The sequence below is a fragment of the Haplochromis burtoni genome, unplaced genomic scaffold (genome assembly GCF_018398535.1).
Source record: "Haplochromis burtoni strain Fernald_Lab_line unplaced genomic scaffold, NCSU_Asbu1 Contig_70, whole genome shotgun sequence".
Lineage (NCBI taxonomy): Eukaryota > Metazoa > Chordata > Actinopteri > Cichliformes > Cichlidae > Haplochromis > Haplochromis burtoni.
The window spans coordinates 696986-716546 of NW_024582431.1; the positions used below are offsets into that span (position 1 = coordinate 696986).

General features: G+C 41.2%; 1 protein-coding gene across 3 annotated transcripts in view; it reads right to left on the bottom strand.

Moving 5' to 3' along the window:
* Positions 1 to 451: 451 nt before the first annotated feature.
* mafgb (v-maf avian musculoaponeurotic fibrosarcoma oncogene homolog Gb) overlaps positions 452 to 19561 on the bottom strand; it is a 21643-nt gene continuing 2533 nt past the window's right edge. For 2 of the 3 annotated variants that reach the window (XM_005925071.3, XM_005925072.3), the window contains exons 2-3: positions 6705 to 6770; positions 452 to 4269 (exon numbers count right to left, since the gene is read on the bottom strand). In XM_005925071.3, coding sequence (XP_005925133.1) covers positions 3790 to 4269; positions 6705 to 6740 — 516 coding nt within the window. In that variant the 5' untranslated portion in view covers positions 6741 to 6770 and the 3' untranslated portion in view covers positions 452 to 3789. Of the gene's footprint in view, positions 4270 to 6704; positions 6771 to 6900; positions 10856 to 19561 lie in introns of those variants that run through there. The other variant, XM_042221586.1, reaches the window with a different exon arrangement.

The following is a 19561-nucleotide window of genomic DNA, read 5'->3' on the forward strand; positions in this document are numbered from 1 at the left end:
CAGAAACACACACACACACGCACAGCTGGCCAGTGAAAAACATCAGTGAGACAGGCAGGAAGCAGCAGACTGATGGAGAGGGACAGAATACATTTTTAAAACTCAGATAACGGCATTCAGGACGTACAAAACAGGGCGTTTTCTTTAATATGGAGAAAACACGTTAATACACTGTATGAGATACTGAAATTTGCTTGTTGCTCAATACCATTAGGTGTGATAAGTGATTTTCATTTGACATCTGAAGCTCTCTGGTTTCACGCCTGACTGAACGTGTGAACGTTTATCCGTTCAAAGACTACGGAGAAAAAATATTTTCAATCACAAACCCATTTATCCTCCTGCGCCTTTTTCACTGTTCACCAGTTTGACTTCTATTTCTGTACAGATGAAGACACTCCTTACTTATCATAGTAACTGCACAGCAGTAGGCGAGCTAACCCATTTTTCTTCACAGTGGAGAAGTAGCGGTTCAGGTAAAAGGCTGCATGTATGTAATGTTTTCATCTGTGTAAATTGCTTCTCTTTCAGCTTTAAAATCAGGTTAAAAAATATTTGAGGCAATTGTACTCAAAGGTAAACCTCACTCTTTGACAGACAAACCATTAAATAGCAGAATAGTTTTTTTTTCACTTCATAAAACACCATATAACAATTGTTATTTCACTTCCCTGACACTTCAAGAACAGTTAAACACAAAAACAAAAAAAAACAAATACAACTGGAACGATGTTAAATACACATAACCGTGTAAAATACAGAAGCAAAAAAAAACAAAAACAAAATATTTTTTTAATCACACACTATAAAAAATAAGTTATTGAAGGAGTGGTTGTGATGCAGCCACAAAGGCCTTCAGCAGAGTTTCACATATTTGCTACTTTGCCTGATGACCTGAATACACAACACAACGCAGTGTGTGAGGTTAACCATAAAACTTCCTCATCTTGTTGGTCACTTTATCTGCAACAGGCTGCACAGACCAAAAATAAAGACACGGAGGCCTGCTCAGAAATACGTCGCCAACGTGAACTCTGCCAAAGTGCAGTTTAGCAAATGATCTAACACGTCTGCAGGGCTGGAGCTGAACGATGAGGGCCGGGGAGGACAAAGACTTTACGATTTGAGAAAGAGTGCAGTTACTCACTGTGTCATCACCCGCTTCAGCCTGAAATCAAACACGTATCAAAGTCATATCCATGAAATAGGGAACGTTATATTACCTCGTCACATACCTACACAGCACACCACACACTAGTTCACGGCTACACACACGTGCCTAGTAGCTAGAGAAAAAACAAAGCTATTCAGTAGTTAAGCCACTTTTGGTACAATTGCAAAATAGAGAGATACTGTATATCAAACAGATTTTGTTATACCTTTTTTTTGTTTTGTTTTTTTATACATGTCATTACAAACGATGCAAAGATAATTGTCTTTATAAAAATCCAGACTCCACCATACATAGACAAAGATTCTTTAAGTATAGAACACCACGTAAGACTACTTTTTATGGTAAAGCCCGCGTGAAATATGTGAAATTCAGAGAAATGTTTGTCACCCATGCCCGCTGACTGCACTGTCAGAAATCACAGTTGCAGTTTGCAGTTGTAAGTTTTGAGGCAAAGGTTTTCCTGCAGGTGTTGTAACCTACAGCAGACTTTGTTTATAACAGACAAATGTATTTTATGCAAAACCCCCCAAAACAAGACCAAAAAAAAGAAAAAAAAAAAAAAAGAATAAAATTCAGGCTCTTTTTTTTTGTTGCTAATCTTCCTTTTTCTTTTCACTTAAAGAGGACCTATTGTGCTTTTCCTTTCTTTCTACATATGTATACATTATCATGGACAAATAACAAATAGAAAGAAAAAAAAACCTGTGAGTGAAACGCACAGACGAGAAGGCTCAGCTTTAGACTGTTTTTCTACTTCTGGCCAGTATGATGTCAGTGACAGCAGATTCCCCTGGTAATTTCAGGGACATAGTTTGGACTGTGAGTACAGACAAAGATCTTCTATTTAGGATTAGCAGCCAATCAGAATACAGCCTAAATGAAAAGGGAATGGAGCTATAACTGAACTTAGGGGCTGCATAAAGGACCAGTATCAGATAAACAAGCATTATTTCAACTCTGAATCATGCAAAGCCACTCTATGAAACCATGTTTTGAATGTTCTCAACTCATTGTCAATCCTTCTGCTTACCAGAAGGTTGCCTTAAAAGGGTGAAGAGCTAAAGCAGCTCATGTCAGACACAAAAATGACCTGAAGGGCTGCATCAAGGACTAGTGTTGAATAAATAGGGATCATTTTGCACCGAGACTTATGCAAAGCTTCTCTAGAGTCCAAGAATAAAAATATAGAGATGCAAACGAGCAGAATAGGTCCACTTTAAACAAATGACTTGCCATGGTACATAACTGTTAATAATCATCATCGTCCTTACGTGCTATTACACAGCTTAAATAACAGTGTACGGGAAGAGTTCAATGCTGTCACTAGCTGACTCCTGATTGGTCAGTTTATGCTATAAAGCACAAGCATACGCAACACATCTACACTGAATCTCCACCATCCTTCCACAAGTTATCATATTATTTGTTCATCAGTTATCCTTTTGACTTCTTCTCTATGCACATCACTAGGAGAAAAAGGCACTTGCCCTTCCAAATGTCTTGAATAATCAACTTTGAAGCAAAACTCAAAGAGGCTTTTATCTTCATATGACCATTTCCCTGAAAATTCCCACACTAAAATAAGGTCAGCGAATTAAATAACGTCATCTCCTTTTCCTATAATATGTTTTGGTAAATATTAATTGCCTCCTTTTCCCCTCCTCCTTTCATAAAATTCAGGAAGTACTGCATGTAATAATGGAAGCCAGTTGGAGTTGAAAAATCGAAGGACAGAGAAAAGAGTAAGAGAACGCGAGAGTCTGACTTGAAAGTAAAAAGACCATAAGAAAAACAAATTAAAAAATACAGCTACCCAAATATAGCAATACCAAAACGAACACGCGCCACAGAATTTCACAGAATTCCTGATATATAACAATTCACACACAGAGAATACACCTTGGACCTCATGTGAATGACAACACAGTACAAAACAGTAGAAATACAGTTACCACCATTGTATAATATATATATCTTCTATAGTACTTTTCTGAAAAAAGTTCTTGGCTAGGTGGAACAAGATGGGGCCTCTCTGCAGCCACTCAAATCAGCAGGTCACATTAAATTCAATGATTTCCATAGAACTAATCAAGAATAAATGCTCTGATTCTCATATGTGTTTAGGATTGTTTGATGATGTACCAAATTTCAATTTTATACATTTTATTTCGATCAGGCACCTCTTCAAATCTGTGTGCAAATTCGTGACATGGTTATTATGTACTTAAAAAGAGATTCACCAGCACTGAGCACCGAAAACCAAATAAAAACTGTTGGAATTTTCTCATTTTGAGTATTTACAAATGTCAGATTATTTTCTTGATCAGGAATAAGACAGTTTTCATATTATTTGGGATTTCCGGGTCTTCAGTGCCCATAGGAACCCTGTGTACGTGTCCTGCATTGGTACAAGAGTTCTCCTCCGCTTCCATCCTTTCCTTCATCTGCACTGATTAGAAGTGATAACGTGACAGGAGCGTGCCGTGGCGATGCAAGCGAGGCCGCCCGGCTGTTTGTCTGTCAGTGCAGATGGAGGAGGAGTCCGGCAGAGGGGAAGATTGACTCAGATGCAGCTAAGCTCCATCCTGATGCACCTTCATCTCCCTTCCCTTCCCTCAAGACCGTGCGTCTGTTTTTGACTTCACTATTGTAATCACGCTCGTCGCCGTCGCCACCTTCCCTGGGATGAGTGGACCGATGACCGATGACGCCACCCCTCCCCCTCCCCCTCCAGCCCTGACCCCGACCCCGACAGTGGGGCTTCGTGCCACAGTCCTGGCGAAGGTCTGTAACGCCTCGTACTTAGACCTCAGAGCGTCCAGCTCAACGCGCATCGAAGCATTCTCATTGGCCAGTTTGTCCACCTCCTGCTGCAGCTGAGCCTTCTGCTTCTCCAACTCCTCCTTCTGGGTGACACGCTTCACCCGGCAGCTGGCGGCGTAGCCACGATTCTTCAGGGTGCGCCGCCGCTGTTTCAGTTGCAGGATCTCTTCTTTGGTGAGCCCTCGGAGGTGCTGGTTCAGCTCCCGCACCGACATGGTCACCAGCTCCTCGTCTGTGAGGCTGGTGCCATTCTCGCCCGGCTCACGCTTCACCTGCAGGACACAGGAAAAAGAGAGAAGTGAGAGAGAGAAAGCAGCAATGAGTTGACTGTAAAAAGCCCCGCCTGACACCTTTAAGACCTCATATTATCTGTTACTGCCAGGAAATGTTTATGTGGCCTGAACATTCAGACCTGTATCAGACTCTCCAGTGGCCACGTGTCACCCTGCCAACCCAGAAAACCGAGATTTAGAAGAAGTGGCAGCTGTTGTGCTTTAAGCCAAACCATGACCTTTCTCTAAACTTAATTACCATTAAAGGTGGCTTGGTTAACAACATATTGAAAATAATTCACGTGTTAAATCTGTGACATGATTTAACCATCCACATTTCAAACAGTGGTTTGTGGTTTACCGATTTCTAAATCCTGAAGAACCCAAGCTTAACCCCAACAAACTCTGGCCCTTGGAGTTTTTGTTAAATTGTTATCCTAAGTGTTGACAATCAGGGAACAAAGAAAATAATCATCCTACCATGCACTGTTTTGCTTTCTCCAAACTACTGGGTTAGGGTTACCACATATGATGACTCAGGCCTCAGTTAAGAGGCGAAGTCATTCCCTCCACCACCAAACCCTCAAGCCTGCAAATGTAGACTTTGTCATGCTTTAAAACGGGAAAATATTTCTTGTACAAAAACACAAATGAGTACATGCAGCACTGGAAAGATTTAATAAACAAAAAAACAAAAACCCCTTCATTACTGCATGAATTCAGGGTTAAACTTTGATATAATCATCACAGTTTGGATTCCTCCATCAGCTGATGCAAAGGTCAGCAGATGACTGTGGTGAATGGCAACAGACATAAATGGACCCGGATCACCCTCTGCACCACGTCCTGGACAAGCAGCAGAGAACTTTGTGTGTGTGTGTGTGAGAGAGACTATGTATTCCTATCTTTGTGGGGACCAAAAATTAGAAGTTCACTATATTTGTGGGGACCAGCAGCCCTTATGGGGACCAAAATCCTGGTCCCCACAAGTTTGAAGGCATTTTTGAGACTCAAAATGTTTTTTAGTGAGAGCTAGTAAGGATTAGTAAGGGTTAGGTACTCATTTAGGCATTCATTTTTGATGGTTAGGGTTAGGGTGAGAGGCTAGGGAAAGCATTATGTCAATTCGATGTCCCCACCAGATATGAATACCACACGTGTGTGTGTTTCTTTTCAAGCTCCTTATTCAATTACATTTAGATGTTTAATTATTTTGTCACAGGTTGTGTTTAATGGTTTTAGTCATTTTATTTTGGATAAATTCAAAGAAGAGTTTTTAGAAGTAGTATAGGAGGTCCCTCTCCCATGTAACCAGCTCCCAGATCCCAGGACTGGATCAGGTGACCCTGAACCATCCCTTAGTTATGCCGTGAGAGTCAGGCTGCTGGGGGGACTTCCCAGCATTGAGCATATGTTTTTCATGCCTCGTGTGTTTATCCCGCTACAACATGTGAATGATGTTTTTCTTCTCTACTCTGTAGTTTGTGTTTTGTTCTCCTTGTCTGTGATATCTCTGCGCTCTTTTTGTCTCTTCTTTTCCCTCCTCACCTTCCCATCTGCTTATTTAAATTCAAGTTCATTTACATAATCCTTTAAAATGACTGCCCAGAGGCATTTCAAAAAGCCCAGAGGTGCGCCTTCCTTCTAGCATCATTTTGGCTTCAGATGGGCATTTTTTAAATTCTGCGGTCCTCTGAGAAAGTTTTCTTTTCTCATTTGATCTTTGACCTCAAACTGTACTGAGTTTGGGGTAGGTAATCACTAAAGGAGAAGCATAAGAAGACAAAATTGTCCATCAGGGATAGGGGTATTGATTTTGATGCTTTCCTTTTTTCTCTGCTTCCCCTCACCCAATCTCAGCAGATAACGGCCCCTCCTTGAGCTTTGTTCTGCCACAGTCAACTTCCTGTTAAAAGTCGTTCTTCCTCTCTGCCATCACCACCTCATATGGGATTGTCTCTCTAATATCTTGGGGTTTTTCCCTTACAATATAAATGGCATTGTGAATAAATATGAAATGAGTATTTACTGGTGTATCAGCATCCCTTAGTTATGCCGTCATAGGTTCAGGCTGCTGGGGACTTCCCGTGACCTGAGCACTTCTTCCCACTGCCATGCATTTATATGCCACTGCTGCATATCATTATCTTTAATCTACTACTTTGTGTTTTTCCCGTATGTTGTTATGGGCTCTGTGTCCTTTTCTTTTTTCTCTTCTCTTTCCGCTCATTCTCCGACCTTTAAGGGCAGATGTCTACTCCTTTCTGGGCCTGGTTCTGCTAGAGGTCTCCCATTAAAAGTTTTCTCTTCCCAAAGTTCCTGCTGTTAGTGGACCATCTGATTGTTTCATTTCTCTAGAATATTGTAGGGTTTTTAACTTACCCAACAGCTTACCCTGTATAACTAAAATAAAATTGAAACATGCACCTGCTTACCTTCAAGGCTTTATTTCCTTTGTTAGTCGTCGTCATGCCACAAGAGCCTTGCTCTTCTGAATGAACCTGTGGAGATGCAGGAGAGCACAAAACATAAGCAGAGAAACATCACAGAAAAAAACATTAAAATAAACTGTGTTTAAGGACACCCTCTCTTCTAACAGTCAATTAAAAAAAATTGCAAACCAATACCTACCAAGAGGAGTGGAGACATGGTAAATCTATATCTACTATGTTGTGGGAGCATGTTCCACTGTTGTATCGGGGTGAGGTTGTATGAGTGAAAGTGACAGAAACTTTTCTTAGAATTTTCCTGACTTCCTGTTTCCTTGTGGTTACACTGACATTGCCCACTACCTTTGTGTTGTTGCGCTCTTATTGGCTGGCTTTCTGCCAATAGGAATGAAATGAGTGTGAGTGAAGAGGAAGTGGTAAAAACTGTGGGAAGGACTCCAGGGGAAAACCAACTGTTAGAACGGCCACACAAACACACACGCACACGCACACACACACACGCACGCTCGCACACACACATTCTCCGTACCAAAGATGAGCAGAAAACAGATATAGACCTACACCTACTGGGGATAAAAATGAAATCATTGATGCCTTTGCACCAAAGTGGAAACGAGACAAAAAAGAATGGAGATACAAATGTGTGAATCAGAAGTCAACAAAGACCGAGCGTGGAAACGCAAAGGATGAGATCAGCCCTTAGAGCGCACGGCTCCATGATGAGCATCTCCGCAAGCTCTCAATGAGAATCTTTGTTTGGTGACCTGTGTGTTTGTGTGTGTTTATAAAGGGCGGCTATTGTAGTTGGTGCTGAGCGATCATCATGAGACCAGTCATGATGACGCAGCAGATTCCGGATCTCACTCCCTCCCTTCTCTCCTGCAACACAAATTTCTGCTCTCCTCTCTTGACTTTTTGTTCTTCCCTTCTTCCCTTTAAGGGGAGGACAATACAAGATATGGTTGTCAATCACGAGTCATTAGCCAATGAGCACGCAGCATCCCTCAGATTCAGAGTCAAATCAAGCCCGAAGTCATCATATCCATTTTAAAAACAGAGACAGCAATGGCAATAATTCTCAGATTAAAGCCTCACAAGGGGACCTTACAAAGCAATGGACAATGTAAAAATTTACATCAGTCTTAAAGCCCCCAAATCACACACGCACACACACGCACAAAAAAGAAAAACCAAAAAAAAAAACCCCCTCAAAGTGTCACAGTCCAGAAAGGTTTCTTTATTAACGTTGAGCATTATTGTCACGGGATATATCACAGATGAATGCTGCCTTTCATTTACCTCAGAAGTCGTTGTTGTAGAAGTTGGAATTTTAGGTCTATGATGTAGGAGAGCAGCCAAAAGAAGAAGACAGCGTAGAATAACAGAAACAAGAACTGGTACCCTGGATGACTCAGAAAGAATCCAAGATAAAAGATTAGCCTTGTAACAAAGGAGACCTTTCATATTTTGACCAGCCACCTATCCCATCATATGGTGTTATAAGTTGAAAGTTTACCCTAAAATGTACTTTTTGAAGTTTTCTCCAGTGAATTATCAGAAAACAGATCAAAGATCCAGGGTCTATGATATATCCCCTGCTATTGATGCTTAAAGTTATAGAAAAAAATGTTTTCATTTAGACTAGAATCATTTGGAGTGGTTATAAAATGGATTTGGTTGCAGTTTTCAACAACGTTTAAATGTGTTTTTCAGTCCTGTCTTATGTGGTTATTTCATGTAGTCTTAGTTATGAGGGCTCAAATATGCTGGAAAACAAAACAGCTTTAGATCCACCCCTATGCACTCTGAGGGCCTGTAACTCAAACAGTTTCACAGTATGGTGGTTTGCATCATTTCATTATAATAAAGCTATTCTGAGGGGGTCAGGTGGAAACTTTTCTCACTGGACTAATTTCTACGAAGGCGTTATCACACCTTTCTTAGGTGTGATGACATTTAAATGATACCGGGCAACACGACTCTTTTCATTTTTTCTATCAAAAGACACCAAATGTGTTAGTGAGCCTCCCTCACAACGCATCACTGCCTGCCTGTCTGTTTGTGAGGGGGCTTCAGTGTTTGTGCATGCACTGCCACAAATCCTACAGATATAAATAGCTGCAGATCAAAGAAAAACATACAAATAATTATGCATGCACACACACACAAAAAAAACATGTCAAATGCACAGCAAGTTTAAAAAAAATCAGTTTAAAACTCAAGGAAGTGGTGAAGAGTGAAAAACAACAACAACAAAAAACGCGCAATAACATGCGAGGCTTAATCCGATGGAGAAATGGCACAGCTTCATTTAAAGCATTTGACTTCAGCACTTAAGGTTCTTCTTAATGAGTTACGATCAGTCAGTTAAATACAATCTTTTATTAAAGAGCTTCTTCTTGAGAGCTGAATGTGCCGCTGCACTCTTCTGTTTTTTTAGGATGCAGCCTCCCACAGCTGAGGTGCACGCTCGCACAAAAGATGAATCAAAGACATGAAGACTGAGGTTAGCTGCTGGGGGTTGGGTTGATGCAAACAGAGGGGGCATAAAGGGGGCTGTTTCCCTGACAGGCACTGGTTTATTTCCCTTGTGCCCAAACCCCCCCATCCTCCATCTACATAGAAACAAAAAGCATGCTGCCAAACACACACACACACACACACACACACACACACACACACACAACCCATCTGCTATGCCAGCGGGGCACAATAAAACACACATGCAAAATGGTTGACTGCGAGTACACAAGCGTTTTAAACAATGTCGTACTCGCATACTGCAGAGGTTTGATACCACATTTAACGTCGTAATTAAAAGCACTTTAAAAGGCACTTTAGATGTTTATATACGCAACATAAAAGGTTGGCATGGTGGTGCAGTGGTTAGCACCATCAAGTCACAGTAAGAAGGTTCCTTGTTTGAATCTTTAGGGCAGCCGGAGTGTTTCTGTGTGGAGTGTACTGGCATCCTCCCACAATTCAAAGCAGTTAGGTTAACTGGTGATCCTGTGTTGGCTATAAATTTGTGGCTCATAGACATTTATAAATCAGTTTTCCACTTTATAAATGACAATTAATTTCCAAAAAGGTGCCAGGTCTATTCTTGAATCATTCTGCTCTATCACAACACCACCGAATGTAATCAGATTTATAAACCGTAACCAAACACTGAGGAATTACAAGCAGTGTCAAAAGACAAAGTATAAACCCCCAGAACTTCATCACTTTACTTTTTTTAATGTTTTTTTTTTGTTTGTTTGTTTTTTTTAACATTCTGTTTACACCTGGGAAAAAAAGTGTGTAAAACTGCAAAACCACTAGAAAAAAAACAGTGATAAAAATTTTGGGTGCAGCGCTCAGCATTAATTAATTGGCTCTTTGAGGGTGACTGCATACATAAGCATAATTTATCTGCAAACAGGTAAATCAGAGTCTGCGTTACCTTGTGTCACCTTTACAGAAGCAACACAAAACAAAAACCTGTATGTCCTAATCCATCATGGTTAGACAACAACAACAAATTTCAAAAAACTGACTAAGACCAGAGGATAAAACTGCAATAAACTGTGTCTTTTTGGGGCATCTGTAAGTCACCCAGGTTGAGGATCATCTGCTGAGCAAAGGCATCGCCATTCATCTTGGGTGGACACACAAACACAAAGGGCCAGAGGTGTCCTTCCCATCATGCTTGTTAGGTGATCGCTGCGGTGTGGTCAATGCCACAGCCACTGTTGCTACAACAGAGCTTTTTTTTTTTTTTTTGCTGTGGCAGGCTGTATTTTTATGGAGCAACTGAAAGAACGCTGACGACTCAAGAGCAGAGCTGCTTACGGTTACAGCAGAGAGACAACACACACAAACACGGAGGACGGGATGTGAGGACAGGGATGGCAGAAGAGCTGAGAAGCGGTGAAGATGAGTAGAATATGGTTGGAAGGCAAAAAAAAAAAAAAGATGAGAAAGTCAGGAGGGAGAAAAAAGATAGCAAGGTGAAGACAGAAAAGAAGAGGAGGAGGAAGAGGAGAGGGGCGCTGGTGGTGAAGGAGGACTGAAAGAATGCTGACGTCTCCAGAGCTGATTAGCGTTACACAGAGACATCACACCCACAGCCGAGAAAAATGCTGAGTATGGAGAGAGGACAGGGTGTGAGGAGACGAGGGGGGGGGTGCAAATGACAAGGGAGAAAGAACAGAAGAAAAAGAGAAGCAAGTGAATAGGGAGGAGCAGGAGGAGGAGAAGGACAGAGGAGGAAGGGGGGTGGGAAAGCATTTCGGTGAAAATGCATCCTCAACACATTTGTAAGAGCTTAGCTGTGGAGTACAGAGAGTGGGGGAGAGAGAGGAGGAGGACGAGTAGGGGGATAAAGCCCCCACCAAAACCCTGAACTCAGCAACGACCACAACTAAAACCTCCAATTAGAAAAGTTCTGAAGCTGATCCAATGCAATGAAACCACTGCTGACCACCTCCCTCTCCCCTCAACCTTCTTTAACACACAAAATAAAGAAAAGACTTCACATCTCTTCCTGTTGACAAATCAAATTCCACAGAAAGGACAGGGGGATAGTCTTGCAAATAAGAGCTATTAATAATAAAACCAATACATCCACACTCAGACTTGGGGAAAAAAAAATAATAAATTCAAGCATTTGTTTTCCCCAAGGCTCATATTGCAACTCCCCGGGCAAACATTTCAGCGACAACTATCTGTCGGCTGACCGTCTTTCTCAACAAAAAAATTTCCACAACAAAAGTGGCGATGATAGAAGTTAACCGCACCTCTGGATGTCCTTGTGGGTTCAAGAATAATTTTATACTACCCTTTTTATTGATTACAGCAAAATGAAATTAAACATTCTTGATTGGGAGAAAAGTAATCTGACATATCCTCCTTCATTCAGGCCTTTTTCTTTTGTTCCCCAATCTGCATAAGAGACACGTTGATCCCTGTATGAGCCTTGATTCCTCCTTATCCTGTTGCCTGCTAGAGGCAAATATTTATCATTTTTCCAGTTGACTGTATTCATAACACTGTGTTTCCATTGGCTATGCATAGTGAAGTATTATAAGCATGCAAGCAACCTACGTATTCAACAGCACATCTGACGGCAATGATGCTATGCAAAGGTAGACTGTTGACTGGTTGAAAAGTTTACTTGAACAGAAAAGGAAGTGGCAGCAGAGTTCAAAACAAAGATAGAAGCATAGAAAATACTGTTGTTTTTAACACTCAGTTTCACTTCACTACAGAGAAGTTCTTTGTTTCTTTTAACTTCTCTCTGTTAAATAGAAGGAGCTAAGCTGAATAACCAACAACATCACAATAAAGAACGAGAATAACTTACAGGCAGGTCGTTTTTGACAGCGCCCCCTGGTGACAGCGCACAGTTATAACATTTAGAGAACGATCCGCGTATGACCAAAGCTCAACCAGGTTGCTGCCGTGATGCTAGGCAAAACTTCACTTCACATTCGATGTGAGCTATTAGATTACTGGGTCCAACTTTCCTGCCTTTACTCATGACTGCATGATCTACTGGGAAGAGGCACGTTTTTGCTCTCCTTCGACACACATTTCCGACATCAGTCTTGCAGAGCTTCATAATTTTTTAATAATTTTATGCATTTTGTGGATTCATTGCGGAAACAGTTTCATAGTGTCAAAGTATTTGTTAGCAAGTTAAAGAGATTTTTATTGAGATAGTCATGCGCTGTCTCAGGCCTACCTTTTCAAGGGGGCTAGGGTCGCTTAACCACATGAACAGGCGTTTTACAATTTTCACATTCATTAGGCTATTAGGGTCCATGCGATGTGTATTTTGTCAGCATAAGGTTTTTAGTGTACTTCCACATGTCTGTCCGATTTGCATGACTATGCAGACTCGTCTGCAGAGATTTGATTTGACATTGCACCAACTATGCATGTGTAGTTGGCTTCAAAGAACTATGAAATGAGTTACAAGTCAACCGTAGTGTCTCCAGCTGCCCACGCTGCAGCAGAATATAATCGCTGCTTAAAGGTGACTGTGCTTTTGGCATCAGGACCCCTCTGCACTGGAACAACCTGCCTGAGGAGGTCAGCCTCCCAGTAGTCACCTTTAAATCACCTCAATGCATTTGCAATGATTTTCTTTTATGTCATGACATTACACGTAAGATCTTCTTACTTGCTCGTAATCAAGCTTCCTAATTTTAGTTTTGCCATTGACTTTTATTTTTTATCATTCTGTCTTGCACCCAGGATGAAAACCAGGGTAATAGTGCAGCAGGATGTGATCATGGGGCTAATAAAGATAGATTAAAAAGAACAAAGGACACAGCATGATGAGACATAGACTGCTTTCTCTCGCAGACAAACAGGATGATGAACTCTCTCTGTGCGGCTGGCTTCAGACAGAGCTCTAATTAATCTTGTTTGCGAGAACCTTTTGCCCCGGCCTCTACTGCCACACAGAGAGGAATTTCTTAGAAAGAGACTTGCTATTTAAGAGCTGGTGGCCTGCTGCAGACACACACAGTGGAAAATAAATGGCCAGATTAGGCGCTCCAAAAATGACCCGGGGGCTGCTACAAGTGGGTGTTTGCGCACATAAACAAGTGAGCATATATAGCCAATGATCAAGAATAGATTGTAAGAGTCACAAGTCATTTGTGATGCAGTGGCATTGCTGCGTTTATTGAATAATCCGACAATAACAACTGCTTTAACTGTGTCTTCTCCTTCAGGCATTTCTCTAAGCAATAGCGGGGGAAACACAAAGGATGGCAGCTGAGTGAAGCAGTAGACGCGCACAGTAGGTCGTAGAGAGGACATGACAGAAAGACATAAAGGGAGCAAAACGTAGGGAGAGTGAATTGAAACCTCAGACAGCTACAAAACTCAGCTCCTGGCAGCAGTCCACCTTGGGTTTGTTAAAAAACAGAGCGAGTAGCTCTCATTGATCCCGTGTGGGCCGAAGATGGTGAGGGAGTCGGTAAATAATTAACGATGAGCTCTGTGTGGAGTCTGATTGAGAATTAGGAATCAGATCAGAGATAATGGCAACCTGTGTGTAGAGAAAAGGGAGGAGCAGCGATACAGGACCTTGGGTCTGAGGAGCTGAGGAGTGACAAGGAGAGAAGTCACTAGTATGGGCTATGTGTGTTTGAGAGTGTGTGCGCGTGTGTGTTTTAGGAAAGGAAGCTATTAACTGGAGGTTATGCAGAGCGTGAAATAAGCATGATAACACAGACAGAATGAGGAGATGGAGAAAACACAGGAAAAGTCATGGAGAAGAGGAGTCTAGACCAAGGGTGTCAAACATGTAGCCTGGGGGCCATAACCGGTCTGCAAAATGGTTCAACTCAGCCCACCAGAGTCAGAAAAAAATTGTAGTTACTCCAACTTTTGAAAAGAAAAAAAAAAAAAAAGAAGCATTGTGACATGAGCGTATGACACCGTACATCGAAAGTAACGTCACAACTGCTGGCGTTCAAAAAAAATGTACATTTCCTTCAGCTCTCTGGTTTCTTTAAGCTGGTGCTGGAGGCAGAGTTGTTAACACAACTAATTTCCATAGGTTAGTTTAAATTTTGCCCTTACTTTTCTGCTGTGGTTCACACCATTGCCTGTATGTAACCATTCTTGAATTCAAGATCATTTTCTGAATGTCAGGAGTAGTTCGTGCCCCACCCTCATCCACTTTCTCATCTCACATACCCCTCCTTAGCACACGTGGATCTGCCTCACCTGGGAGCTTGAGTTTCCACTGAGGTCCTCTTCAAAACGCAGCCTAAAGAACTATTCTTACTGAACCTGCAATTCTCTTACAAAACATGTTTTCAAATCTAATTGAGGATGTGGACCCTGCCAGTGAATGTGTGTTTGTATGTACTGTTTGTTGGCATATGCACACTTTTTACGCATTTCTCTTTTTAAAGCACTGTGTGTATTAAAAAGTGCTATACAAATTAAGTCATTATTAGTAATTAAAATCATTATGACATTGATGTTCTAGCCCCTCATAAACATATATGGAATCACTTTCACAGTTTACTGAGAGTTAAAAAGGGGCAGCGTGTGTGTGCGTGTGTGTCTGTGTTTGTGAGACAAGTGCGTTATTAAAGGCGAGAAAAAGTCCTGGCGTCGACACGTTTTTCCCATTCCAGGTAGTAAGTCGGAGTGTGATGACAAATTTCCCAACACAAGCAAAAAAAAAAAAAACTGCACTGTCAGGCAATTGAGCTCTGGCGCCTTTTTTTCATAAGTGCTTTTTTTTTGAAGAGAGAAAACATGTAGCGCAGGTTAAGTCATTTCTGTGTGTGTGTGTGCGCGCGTGTGCATACAAACAGAGCTGCGAGGGAGACAGGGATAAGTTAAACGACACTATAAGTTTATTTCACCCAGACGCCGTGCATCCCAGGTCAGCAATACAAACTTGAGACAAAGAGAAAGTTCGAGTCCAAGAGCAAAGTAAGCACGGCGCGACTCTGTGGGGAGGCATTCATCATTATCAGTCACATTAATGGGAAAGTATCATCAGAAAACCTTTATCACAGGGAGGAGGAGATGTGTTTGTGGTTTACAGAGGTGCACTCGGGGGCAGTGGTCTCTTTTGCACTGCGTTCATTCTCCGTGACTATTTTAAGGTTTTCCTTTAAGATGGTATGATAGGTATTATGATATATTTAAATGCGCACAGAGGGGCAGAGTATGTGGACATTTTACCGAAGCAGGGCTGCCTGCTTCCCTTCAATCTGATATTTATCCTCCTGCCAAACGCAGCAGTTTAAAACAACACATGACTAACAAAACTTCACCTGTAAAAACCATAAACAATTCTACTACTTTAAAGAAACACGATTAAATGCCAAGAATTGTGAAGTGAATAGTGCTGAAACAACTTCCTGATTTAAAAAGCCTGATCTTCCAGCTTTTCCCAGGCTAAAACTGGACCCATTATACTTTTTCTTTGTGTATATATGACATTATAAATACAAAATATTTGTACAGGCACTGAGTAACAGCCTCTTTGAGCCTGTGAGCCAAAAGCTCAGTGAGTTTTAAGTAGATTTTTCTACTCTTTTATTTTGTATTTACCGTATCTGACAGTCACAGACAAAAAGCCCATTTCCAAAAGGGCAATTAGTGGAACTAACTTTAATATCTGTTATGGACTGTCTAACAAACAAAGCATTTGAAGATGTCACCTTGGACTGTGGAAAAATCATTACCACAGCTCAGACAAGAAATTACAGATTACTGCAGTAACATTACTTGGTGGTGAAAATAATCATTAGGTGCAGTCAGCTGCTTCTACAAAAAGGTCAAACAGATTGAGAAGGAATTAATAACAAAATATATATATATATATATATAATATTTTTTTTCTTTTTTTCATGACTATAAGACGAAAAAAAGATGCAGAAAATACAATGAAACAAAGGTTCCATAACTTCAGCAGGCCCTAAACGCTAATTCCTCATCAGCTACATTTGCTCACTCTGAAGGTGATTAGATCTAAAACATGCACTTGTTTTGTTTGAGAATAGGTCTGATGTTTACTTTGCAAGCCAGCCTTCAATATGAGGAGGGGAAATGAAAACTCAGTCGAGACACCGGAGGACCATTGTTGCTTGGAAATAATTTAATGCCACAGGTGATAGCAAAGCCAGTGCCACATTCAACGCACACGTATCTCTGTTCCCTCTCTTTGCTCCTTGGCATTGATCCACTCTGTTTGTGTGTGTTTTAAAGCTTCAGAAATTCATACCACAATCCTGGGATCGTCACACTGCAGTTAAAAAATGCGGCAAGTTGGCATAGAGATGATGCAACTGGTAGACAACCGCTGGTGCGGATACTTCTGTTACCAGGGCCTTGCATCTTCGCCGCTACAAGCCAATCACAATATCTCATGGCTGCATCACTGGTGAGGTATGGAATGAATGTGTGAGTGTTATTTTTTTTTAACTGGCGGCATCTCTAAAAGCTCCAAAATAAGCCCAAAGGCCCACAAAGGAAAAACTTGATAACTTTACTCAAAGACTACAATATCACTTCACCGATCACTGAAATGCACGACACAATCGATTCAGGACCGAAATCTAGATCAACAACTTAAACTGAACTTCAACTTTTTTCCATTAAAAAAATTAAAATAAAAAAAATCCCTTTGACATGCTGAAATGAGATTTGTCTCATTTTCATACACTTTCTGGTTCTCAGGGAGGTTATGAAATAAGCAGTCGAGGCACTTGTGGAGGGTGGGTACATTAAACGCACACACACAGACTCGGAGACAGAACAACACAAGGACAAGCTGCACACTCACATCGAAGCAAAAAAGAAAACTGAGAAGAAAAAAAAAAAAACAGTGGAGCACAGCAATGATTATGCACCAGATCTGCTTACACCATATTTCATCATTACTGTGGAGAAAAAACACTCAACTATTGATCTGCCCCACTGCTTCCTTTTCTCTCTTCCTCTCTCTCTCGCTCACTGCAATTCAATCTTTTATTCCCGTGTTTACTTATCGCATTTTACTTCCCTCTCACTCTTTTAGAAATCTGCAAGCAAAACAAGACTTCTGAAATGGTTCCCAGTAGTAAACAAGACCATAAACATGCAAACACTACTTAGAAATTATGTTCACAAACACCGCGTTCTTCCTCGCAGACACACATACACACACATACAGAGGGGGTGGACACAATATCAGAAACACCTGTGCAATCTAATGCAATCCAGAGCTGTAGCCCTGCAATAAACGCTGCCTTTGTGCAGTCTCTTTTTTCAATGCAATCTCAGAGCAAGAATGGATACAAAAATCATGAAAAAAACCTTAAGATAAAATTCTTTACTTTAGAACAAAAACATCATTAAACATCATGTCCTCAGACTTTGTTCACAGTTACTGGGTATGGATCTAAAATAACCTTTTGGTACTGACATCAATGTGTCCACATTCAGTTTAAGACCAAATTAATAGGTGCTGATGTATTTTAGAGGGAAAAACTAGATTTACAGTTCTAAGCCAATAAATAAAATATGTGTTCTAAGCATTAGTAACAAAACCGAGGCATGCTGTTGGCAACAGCCTCAGAACATTTGATCAGTTAGGAAAAAATATCAGTTCCACAAAAGTTTGATAACATCACTCTCACAGATGGGAAAAAAAAAAAAAAAAAAAGGACAGGCAGTGAAGATGAGGGATTTTTCGAAGCTAAGAAATGCTCAGAAAGGAAATTTAAAGGACATATATAAATATATATATGAAAATACACAGAGTCTCTCTAGAATTTTTTTCACTGGATCCACATACGATGTGTTGCTGATAGTGCTGGGCAATTCAAGCAGTCTTTTTCATCTGCCAAATTCCACTTTAACCTCTGTCTATAGATTGTGCTGACCATCTTGAATATACCCAACTCCTGTTGTAGCTCAGTAAATCATCCTTCCTTATAAACACAGCCAAAGGAGGCTCTACATCACACATGAGCAGAGCCTAACGGCCACCTCAATTCGATTCCCTACAACCTTAAAAGAAAACTAAACAACCACCCAAAAATCAATAAACACTGCGTGAAAGGAGGCACACGGGAACCCTGACTTCAACTGCTGCTGGTGCTCCTCGTTCTGCTCTGCAGCCTCTGTGAGTTAGAGCACAGCAGCACCCGTTCTCCACCTGCTGCAGGTTCAGTATGAGTGACCCTCAAGCTAACAGCGGATCTCCAGAGTAGAACAAGAGCTACTGTCCCCAGCTGCATTAGATCTTGTTCTGAACTGGACTGCAGAATGACCTTAGTAGTGACTGGGCTTTCAAAATAAAAGCATGGGGGTTGTGAACTAGTTGTCTCAGGCTTGTTTTGGGATTATTTAAAACATTCAGGCAATCTGTTATATCTACCCAAATTAATGGATTTTAACATTCATCAGCAATATGTGTGTGTGATATTTTTATTCAGATGTTCCATGTGAGGCCCTTTGTTTACTATGACTATCACTGCTCTGCATGATGCTTCAACACCTTGACCACCGTACACGTAGGGCATCAAACAGTGTATATGAACACACATATACTTCCTTCCTCGTCGAGGCTTCAAGACAGACAAGAAGAGATAGAACGCAATCAACCACTATACACCAAATGTTGTAATGGCCAACTGATAGTAAAATCACTTCCCTTTGTTACATCTCCTTTCTACGCCTCAACAGTGCAGGCAGGAACTCACACACAGCTTTTAACCTTGGTGCTTGGCATACGCACAGACACACACACAGCCCTACAGCAGGAAGATCTTAGCTTCTTGTAGGTGTTTTATATCTCCTGCTTTCTTTGCAACCTCTCACATGTATATACACACACTCACACACACGCACGACAAGGCAAAGAAACTAGCTGTGGTAAGTAACAAGTGAAAACGCCATCTGTCAAGCGAGAGCGCATTTGCTTCGCCTCAGCATTTTCAGGGGAATGCCTTGAAGACAAAAAGGTCCTTGTTCTCAATCTCTCCACAAATCCCATCTCTCATTCTTCCTCCCTCTTCCTTCATCCCCCCCTTTTGCTCTGCGCGCCTCGCCGCTCTGCCACCATCAGCAAAGTTGCACACATAAGCATTGGTCAGCGTTCAATTACCGCGAACACCAGGGAAGGATGGGAAAGTACTTGACAGAGAAATGCACTTCAAGCACTGATTAAATACTGATACCAAGTATAAAAAGCTTAGCCCCTAGGTTGTGTGTGTGCGTGCGTACATGCAATGAGAAAAGGAAATGGGAAAAATCTGTGTGTGTGTGTGTGTGTGTGTGTGTGTGTGTGTGTGTGTGTGTGTGTGTGTGTGTGTGTGTGTGTGTGT